Here is a 10,140-nt window from a genome sequence, read left to right as displayed (position 1 = left end):
CCATCCACCCACCCACTCACCCACCCAACCATCCACCTATCTATCCACCCATCCATCCACCTACCCACGCACCCACTCATCCATCCATCCATCCATTCATCTATCCAGCTATCCATCCACCCACCCACCCACCTACCTACCCACTAAGCAGATACTTTTTTAAAAATTGCTTTCTTTCTTTATTTTTTGCTGGTATCACAGTTTGAATTTAGAGCCTTATGTTTGCTGGGCTTGCGTTCTCAGCAGGCATTTATACTGTTCGAGCCATGCCTCCAGCCTAAGCAGATACTTATTAAGAATATAGTGAGTGCTGGAGGCTCAGGTCCACAATCCTAGCTCCTTGGGAAGCCGAGAGCGGAAGAATCTTGGCTTGAGGCCAATAGGAGCAGAAAGGTTTGCAAGACTCTAGCTCAAAAATAGGAAAACAACAACAACAACAAAAATCAGGGCCGGAGGTGTGGCTAAAGTTAGAGAAAACCAACCTGGTGAAACACAAGTCAAACTCCCAATACCGGCCTCCAAAATACAATGACCAAAGTCTAATAGATGTATATATTCAGATAGCATACTAAAAACCTTTTTAAAAATGTGGAGGGGGATAGAGAATAGTAATAGACGTGATGGGTTTGATGGATGTACATTATGCATATATAAGGATGGTATAATAAAACACCTTTGCATAAATAATATACACTAATAGTAATAAATAGAAATAGAAATATATATATATATATATATATGCGCAGCACTGAAAAGGTAGCAGTTAATCTGATCTTGGTACTCAGATTTCAGTCAAGGAGACAAACCACAAGTACATGACTAAGTAAAAAAAGGTGATTATAGAGGTCAGCGAGTTCCCCCCGAGGGAGATACATAGAGAGATAGAATGGAGAATTACTGGAGAATGAAGAACACCAAGGGGTATTTCTCTGTCAGGCTGTGTTCGGAGCTGATGTATAAAGGTCAATAAGGTACCCGTTATGCAGAGATAGGGAGGAGCTGTGCAGGGGTTGTTGAATGACTTTGTGAGGGACAGGCTGACACTGAAGCCTTACCCTCAATTGCTGGATTAGCAAGATTTTAGAAGTGTCCTATGCAGGGAGCTCTCTGATTCCTGTGTTGTTTATTTATTTGTCCATCGTGGGGCTTGAACTCAGGGCCTGAACACTGTCCCTTGGCTCTTCAGCTCAAGGCAAACACTCTACCACTTGAGCCACAGCACCACTTCCGCTTTTCTGAGTGGTTTATTGGAGATAAGAGTCTCAGAACTTTCCTGCTTGAGCTGGCTTTGAACCGTGATCTTCAGATCTCAGCCTCCTGAGTAGCTAGGATGACAGGCGTGAGCCACCGGCGCCTAACTTCATATTTCGCATTTCATAGTGCACAGAAGTGATTCCCTATCCCATAATAAGGTAGTGAAACTCTATTCTTCCAATATTCTATAATCTCTATGCTCTACCACTTGAGCCACAGCACTACTTCTGGCTTTTTCTGCTTATGTGGTGCTGAGGAATGGAACCTAGGGCCTCATGCATGCAAGGTAAGCACTCTACCACTGAGCCACCTTCCTAGCCCAATTTTTTTTTCTTAATGACACATCAAATTATTGATAGTGTCTCTGACTTTATGAAATATATTAGGTAAATACATTTTTGTCCCCCAGTTAAATGTTAGAATGATATTAAATAAAACATTTTGGTTCAAAAACTCAAGGGATATTCTTATCCCAATAATTGATTTCCCCCCCCAATAAACGTGATGTAACAAAATCGCGACACCGCAGCCCAATAAAGGGGTGTTCAAATGGCACTTGACAATATTGATTTTTAAACCTCAGCTCCCACATTGATAAAACGAAGGCAGCGGAATTTACCTCGCGGCGTTTTAGAAGTGAAGTCATGATTTTTTGATCGGGGCTTTTTATTCCACCCAAATATGCCGTAAAATCATAAGTAAGTTCATTCAGTCGCTAATAGCAAATAGATCCCTGAGATCTACTGGAGAAGTGTGTTTTTCTTCTAGTGTTGTTCGGAAGACCTTTGTAGTATACTGTTATTTCTAGGGTTGCCGTAGGAGACTGGAATCCTCTATTAATATCCGAGGTATTTAGCTGTGTTCCCTATCACAGGAATGTAAGGCTCAGCATATATAGGTGATTGAACAAAGAAAGGGTCAAGCTTCTGACCTTGAGTTATGTTTAAAACCTATCCAGGCATGGTGATGCATGCCTGTAGTACAAACTTTGGGAGGCGGAGGTAGGATTCTGAGTTCTAGGGTTGAACCCTTTATCTCAAAATACAATACAATAAAATAAAATCCAAACTAAATAAACATCTCTCTCTCGCTACAAAATTTTCCACCCCACTGATAACCAAAGACGAGAGAGTGAGAAACGCTGCTGGAAAACCAGTCTGGTTTCTTTCACTTCGAGAAAACTTCAAGGAAAAAAATAAATAGAAAGAGGGAGATGGAGAGGGGAGGGAGAGAGAGAGAGAGACAGACAGACCAACCAATGAAAAGCAATGAAAAGACATCTCACTCAAATACAATGTTTGGCCTTCATTCAAATTCCAATGTAAAAATACACGGCGAACCAAAATCAGTTGTTCTATAAATGAGCACATGGAGCAAATCTGAACGAATGGCAGAATTGGCCAGCATTAATATTCTTGGGTGTGAGTGTCATTTGGTACACGTGTATTGGAAGGGAGGTTAGCTAGACTTATTGACGTCTTTTCAGAGGAGACGAGATGAGAGCTGTATGATCCTATCACCTGATGATTCCAGATGTCAGTCAACCAACCCAAAGTAGATCCACCAGGCTTACATCAACTGACCACAAAAGCTGGAGGAAGTCAAAGCAAAGCCGGCCTGATCAGCTCCACCCCACTTGCCAAGATATAGAACGATCGGCTACACAAATGTCACATTCAACCATTAGATCTCTGTTCTGCCACAAAATACTGTATTCAACTATGAAATCTGGAGCTAGTGTGTCATGCAACAATCGATGATTGATTGAGAGATATTTCACATTTTTATAGCTTCCAGTTATACCAGGAAGTTATGACTACAGTTGTATTGATCAGAAGCTAGGGCCTTTGTTGATTGAGCAGAGTTATTGCCTAATTATCACTTTCCCTAGCAGAAGAAAACTCTATCTATCTATCTATCTATCTATCTATCTATCTATCTATCTATCTATCTATCTATCTATCTATCTATACTGTCTATCTGTCTCTCTGTTTCCAGTTGTGGGGCTTGGACTCAGGGCCTGGGCACTGTCTCCGAGCTCTTCAGCTCAGAGCAAGTGCTCTCCCGCTTGAGCCAAAGCAGTACTTCTGGTTTTCTGGTGGTGGTTCATTGGAATTAAGAATCTCACAGACTTTCTTGCCCAGGCTGGCTTAATCAGTTTATTTTAGCAAGATCTTTTTTTATGTACTAGCTCGATATTATATATATATATATATATATATATATATATATATATATATATATATGCGCGCGCACACACACACACACACACACACACACACACACACACAAATCCAATTTCTTAAATAGGCATCTGACCTTTAGTCGGCGGTCTGGATCTCCACTGCAGAGAGAATTTACAGAGACTTTGAAGGACTTCCAGGCTGGGCTTAAGTTATTCATCACAACCTGGGAAGAAGAAGAGGAAGACGTGTGAGTTGGAGGAGTGGATTCTGGACATTTTCACATCTCCACATAAGAACAGGCTTGTGAAGCCATGGTGGGGGCCTGTGAACAGAACCGTGGTCTAGAATACGTGGCTTAACCAGGACCTGGAGGAGAAAATCTGGTCCCTGGCTGGGTGAGGGGGCTGTTTCATGAATAATGGGTGGTGATGTTTTCCACCGTGGATACTCACGATAAGCCTGGAAACAAATGTTCTGGAAACAGGGTAGCTAGCAGCGGTTAGGTGATGAATTTAGGGGGACAATGCTGGTGGCTCTGGTGGCTCACCCCTGTCATCTTAGCTACTCAGGAAGCTGAGATCTGAGGATCTTGGATCAAAGCCAGCGTAGGTAAGAAAGGCCGTGAGACTCTTATCTCCAATAAACCACCAGAAAACCAGAAGTGGTGCTGTGGCTCAAGTGGTAGAGTGCTCTCCTTGAGCTGAAGAGCTGAGGGACAGCGCCCAGGCCCAGAGTTCAAGCCCCACGACTGACAAAACAAAAACAAAAATAAAAATAACCCCCCAAAAACCCTATAAATTCTTAGGTTTCGCCCACTCCTACTTTCAGACTCTGCTCTGAGGGATGTTCGCATGAGAGCTAAATGAAATTCTTTCCTATTGATTTCTTTTTTTCTTATGACTCCATTTAGGTAATATTCCTCTTAGAAAAACCTCAGTGTTTCTAAAAGAAATATTAGTTCTCTATCCAACCCAATTACTTCCTGAGAGAGTCCTGTGCTGGATTCTCGCTTCTAATGACGGGGGTCATGAATGACATGGCAGACTCGTTATTCAACGTATTTGGGTGGTTTATTTATTTATTTTATTATTATTTTTGGGGGGTCCGGTCATGGGGCCTGAACTCTGGGCCTGGGCGCTGTCCCTTAGCTCTTCAGCTCAAGGCTAGCGCTCTACCCCTTGAGCCACAGCACCACTTCCAGCTTTTTTCTTTTTGCTTATGTGGTGCTGAGGAATCGAACCCAGGGCCTCAGGCATGCAAGGCAAACGCTCTACCACTGAGCCACCTTCCCAGCCCCTTGGAGTGGTTTAAAGCATAGGAATCCTGCCCCCTGGCACGTGGGTCTTGATTCCTGCTACCCTGAGGATGATCGAGTTACAGTGGGACAGAAAATTAGATCTCCTGGATGGAGTTGGGTTCATTTTAATTCCCTGTCTGTATGCTAAGACATGAAGAGGCTTCCATGCCATCGTTTTGGGAAACTGAAGAAAAAGGCAAGTCAGAATTCCAACTTGAAATTCCTTATGGATTTTCAAATCTGTGTTTAGCTCTGTGTGTGTGTGTGTGTGTGTGTGTGTGTGTGTGTGTGCGTGCGTGCGTGCACAAGAATATGCGCACACGTGTTGGTGTCATGGCTTAAACTCTTGGAACTTCGTGCTCTTGGTTGACTTTCTTGGGAATTCTAGCAGACATTCCTGTCCAGGCTGGCTTTGAAGCTCAAATCTCTAATCTCAGACTCCTGAGTAGAGAAGATGACAAGAGTATCCCACCCCCTTTTCCCCTTCTACCCCACCCAGAGTCTGGTATGGAAGACAACCTGTACAAGCCATTTCATAGGTCAAACATTAATATCCATAATCTACAAAGAGCTCAGAACAACGCAACAGCAAAAGATGAAATGGTCCAGTTGCTACATAGGCAAACAGATCCAATAAATGTGCAGCAAGAGAAGCACAAATGGCTAATAAATGCATGGCACATGGTTCAACATCTTTAGCCATAAGAGGAAATGCGGATCAAAATTACATTAAGATTCCATCTCAGCCCATCATGATGGAAATCATTCAGAAAACAAACAACAAACACGTATGAGGATATAGGAGGAAAATCAACAGGGGCAGGGGGTGGGGGTGGGGGGTGTTATCAACACTCCTACACTGACACCGTTGGTGAGAATGTAGACTAGTGCAAACACTCGCGAGATTAAATGGCTCACGCCTGTAAATCCTAGAGACTTGGGAGGCTGAGATCTGAGGATCACGGTTCAAAGCTGGCTCAAGCAGGAAAGTTCGTGAGACTCTTATCTCCAATAAACCACTCAGAAAAGCGGAAGTGGTGCTGTGGCTCAAGTGGTAGCCAGCCCGGGCAAGGAAAGTCCGTGAGACTCTTTTCTCCAATGAACCACTCAGAAAACTGGAAGTGGTGCCGTGGCTCAAGTGGTAGAGTGTTCGCCTTGAGCTGAAGAGCTGAGGGACAGCGCCCAGGCCCAGAGTTCAAGCCCCATGACTGACTAAAACAAAACAACAACAGCAAAACCTACCTTATGGCCTGACTATACCCTTCTTGGCATATATATATATATATATATATATATATATATACGTATATATATATATATATATGTACGTATATATATATGCTTATATATACATATATAGGCATATATGCCAAGAAGGGTATAAATATATATACGCACACACATATATGTATGTATATATGCGCATATGTGTGTATATATATGTGTGTGTGTATATGTGCATATATACACATATATACATATATAAGAATTATGTATATATATACACATATACACATTGTAGTATTACTAATATGTGATAATTCAATGAGGTCAATCATCACCTTAGCAGGCAAGCTGGAAGGCCAAAGAAGACTCTTCTTACCTCAGTTCGGTGTACGAGCTGCTGAGTGGCATCATCATTCATCCGAAAAATTTCCAGGAAGGGGTCAGATTTACTGAAGAAATCCTAAAACAGACAGATGGCAACAACTTGGGTTGCATCCCGCCAGAAACTGCGTACAAAAGATATCCTAGGCTGGGAAGGTGGCTCAGTGGCCTAGCAGGCCTGAAGCCCTGGGTTCGATTCCCTCAGTATACCACAAGCATAGAAAACGCCAGAAGTGGCACTGTGGCTCTCAGGTGGTAGAGTGCTAGCCATAAGCAAAAAGAAGCTCAGGGATAGCGCCCAGGCCCTGAGTTCAAGCCCCAGGACTGGCAAGAGATAAAAAGATATCATAAGGTAACACCTTTCTCTTAAGCCTGGAAGTTATGAGTTTCCCCCCATGGCTAATATTCTCCAAAGGACATCCTAATGGCCCTGGTAATTTGACCTTAGTCAGGGTGGCTTTCTAGAAGATTTCCAACCACTCGGCCCCCATTCTTCATTTCAGGGTCAGTTTTTTTATGACGGTCTGTTGGCTTTCTCTGTCTGTTTCTCCTAGGGGCATCTTTGTGTTGTTGTTATCGCTGCTGTTCAAAAGATCCCTGAATATTTAATCCTGTCTGGGTTCTCAATTTCTCAGGGGCGGCAGACTAGCAAACATGGAGTGACTCTTGCATTATTTCACCTTGGAATCTCTCTCTCCTCCTCTGTGAGTGGAGTGGGGTTTGGGAGTCACACCTATCAAATGGGGCATGCACAATGCACAAGGGAAGGGGCGTGATCATGTGTGAGGTAAGATCTTAACCCTTTGCTGGCCAAGCACCAGTGCTTAAATAAGTATCACTTTTCTTCTCTTTTTACATTTTCCTGCTTTCCTCTTAACAATGTTCCTGGGCTGAGAAGGTGGCTCAGTGGTAGAGCGCTTGCCTTGCATGCTCAAGGCCCTGGGTTCAATTCCTCAGCACCACATAAGAAAAAAGAAAAAAGCCGGAAGTGGAGCTGTAGCTCAAGTGGTAGAGCACTAGCCTTTAGCTAAAGAGCTGAGGAACAGCGCCCAGGCCCAGAGTTCAGGCCCCATGACCGGACCCAAAAACAAAACAAAAAAAACAATGTTCCTATGATGCCAGGGGTTCATATTCCTATTTTTTCCTAGGACACAGCTGACCGATGGCATCCTGGGAGCTAAGGAAGTTGTGGTGTCATCATCATCATCATCATAAGTTGTCCTGTTTTAAAGCCAGGCACCAGTGGCTCCCACCTCTCAACACAGCTACTCAGGAGGCTGAGATCTGAGGATCGCAGTTCAAAGCCAGCCCAGGCAGGAAAGTCCGTGAGACTCTTATTTCCAATGAACCACCAGAAAACCGGAAGTGGCGCTGTGGCTCAAGTGGTAGAGCGCTCGCCTTGAGCTGAAGAGCAGAGGGACAGCGCCCAGGCCCTGAGCCAAGCCTCTACATGTCCTATTTTAAAGTCACCTCCCCTGCTCCCCACTCCCATATCATCAGCTGTTTCTGGCTTCAGGGGGAGGTGGGGGGAAGGTCTCATTTAATTCAGCACATCCCTCTGGAACTGTGATGGGCTTCATAACCACGAGGCTTGGAAGAGACGCAGAACATCTGCAGGAACATCTGTGTGTTTATACTTCCATAAGTGTAATGGCGAAGCTCTTACCTTATCATCCAACTTCCGAGCATTGAACGCAAGCTCCACGTAGTCGTCATTGCCGGATAATTCTTCAGCAATCACCTGAGGGGGAAGATGGGGAGAAGCACCCATCAACCACAGAGCCAAGGGGAGTGCTTTACCGCTTGAGCCACAGCGCCTCTTCTGGTTTTCTGGTGGTTCATTGGAAATAAGAGTCTCACGGACTTTCCTGACTGGGCTGGCTTTGAACTGCAATCCTCAGATCTCAGCTTCCTGAGTAGCTAGGATGACAGGTGTGAGCCACTTATGCCTGGCTAAGAGTTTCTTTACAGGTCACCAGGCATTGGGTGAGACTTGCATACATAATTATGTATGCATGTATGCATGTATGTATGTATGTATGTGTATGTATGTATGTATTTTCCCTCATCGGGAAATTACAAAACAGTTCCTACTTCTCAAAGACTGTTGTGGGATTCAAGAGAAAAAGAGATGAAGGAGAAGTGGGAGAGAGGGAAGGAGGGAGAAGGAAAGAGAGGAAGAGAAGGAGAGACAGAAAGAAGAGAAAGCAGAGGAGGAGGAGAAGGAGGCAGAGGAGGAGGAGGAGGAGGAGGAAGAAAAGTGGTTAAAAAAAAAAAGCCCCAGTTCTGCTGGCTCATTCTAGCTATTCAGGAGGCAGAGATCTGAGGATCGCAGTTCAAAGCCAGCCCAGGCAGGAAAGTCCATGAGACTCTTATCGCCAATAAACCACCAGAAAACCAGAAGTAGTGCTATGAGTCAAATGGTAGAGCACTTGCCTTGAGTAGAAAAGCTTAGGGACTGTGCCTAGGCCCTGAGTTCAAGCTCCAGGACTGACAAAAACAAACAAACAAACAAAAAAACAACACTGGTACAGGCGGAGAAATGAAATTCTCTAAGAAGCTCTTTTATGAGAAATCACTCCCTGTCCTTTCTCAGCCTTTTGACTAACATCAAATGTCACAAGAAATCCCCCTTCCAATATTTAATAACCCATGACTCTTAAGGCCCTGGAACAGAAGTCGGTGAGAAAAGTCGGTAGGAAAACAGTAACAATAAAAGCCTGCCAAACCCAGAGTCTAGGGTGGCTGCATGTAGGTTAGATCATTTATAAATAACATTAGGATTTTTAATCAAGTGCTCGGGGACCATGATACACAAAAACCCTTATCAAATGGGATATTTTGAGACCCTGGTATTTAATTCAATGTTATCTCTATTCTCTCAGGGCTCAACTTTCCCATTATTCATGGCTCTGAATACCCAATGGTAGCTTTTGCAAACGTATTTGCCCCTAATGTTAAAGAGACATTCACCTCACACAGGAGAAGCTACCGGCAATTGCAAATCTTAAGTCTAGGGATAATAGGAGACATGTAGGAATTGCTTTGTAACCTAGGAATCATAGTTATACTTTTTATTTGACTTTACTTTTTTTTTTGGTCCGTCATGGGTCTTGAACTCTGGGCCTGGGCGCTGTCCCTCAGCTCTTCAGCTCAAGGTTAGCGCTCTACCACTTGAGCCACAACACCACTTCCAGGTTTTTTTCTGCTTCTGTGGTGCTGAGGAATCGAAGCCAGGGCCTCATGCATGCAAGGCAAGCGCTTTACCACAGAGCCAACTTCCCAGCCCTATATATTAATTTTAAATTAAACTAAAAGCAGATATTGTTTTCGACCCATCAAGAGTGGAGCTCTTGCGAGCAAGAGTTACTTTCGGCTAACAGCCACGATGACTAACAGGGGAGCAGTGTGTATTGCGGGGAACCGTCGGTGGCCGGGGGCCGGCAGGAGAGGCTCACCGTGATGGAAGACTTGCCGGCCGTGTTCCCGTGCTTCAGCAAGGACTTGGACAGCTTCCTCTGGGAAACAATCTGCCCAAGAGGAAACAAAAAGGAAGAGGTCCTCGTCATGTACCTGTGTGTCTATTTTAAGTTATTTTCCCCCCACAGGATCCTGCATCCATAGCGCCGCTCAAAATGGTGGTATCTTTGTTGATTTGTATTCCCAGGTTCAACTTTATGCCTCTCATAAATCAGGTTTTCCCTCCTTCCCTCCCTGCCTCCCTCCCTCCCTCCCTCCCTCCCTTCCTTCCTTCCTCCCTTCCTCCCTTCCTTCCTTCCTCCCTCCCTCCCTCCC

General features: G+C 44.3%; 1 protein-coding gene across 1 annotated transcript in view; it reads right to left on the bottom strand.

Moving 5' to 3' along the window:
• The window catches only part of Cpne4 (copine IV), a 133,096-nt gene that overhangs the window by 50,611 nt on the left and 72,345 nt on the right, over nt 1–10,140 (bottom strand). The window contains exons 3-6 of the mRNA XM_013028039.1: nt 9,804–9,875; nt 8,012–8,086; nt 6,341–6,424; nt 3,574–3,663 (exon numbers count right to left, since the gene is read on the bottom strand). Of these exons, the coding sequence (XP_012883493.1) occupies nt 3,574–3,663; nt 6,341–6,424; nt 8,012–8,086; nt 9,804–9,875 (321 nt within the window). The remainder of the gene's footprint in view (nt 1–3,573; nt 3,664–6,340; nt 6,425–8,011; nt 8,087–9,803; nt 9,876–10,140) is intronic.

Source organism: Dipodomys ordii, unplaced genomic scaffold (assembly GCF_000151885.1).
Source record: "Dipodomys ordii isolate 6190 unplaced genomic scaffold, Dord_2.0 Scaffold107, whole genome shotgun sequence".
In the NCBI taxonomy this organism is placed as follows: domain Eukaryota; kingdom Metazoa; phylum Chordata; class Mammalia; order Rodentia; family Heteromyidae; genus Dipodomys; species Dipodomys ordii.
The sequence above is the reverse complement of the archived record's forward strand: the minus strand, read 5'-3'. Positions and strand labels throughout refer to the sequence as shown.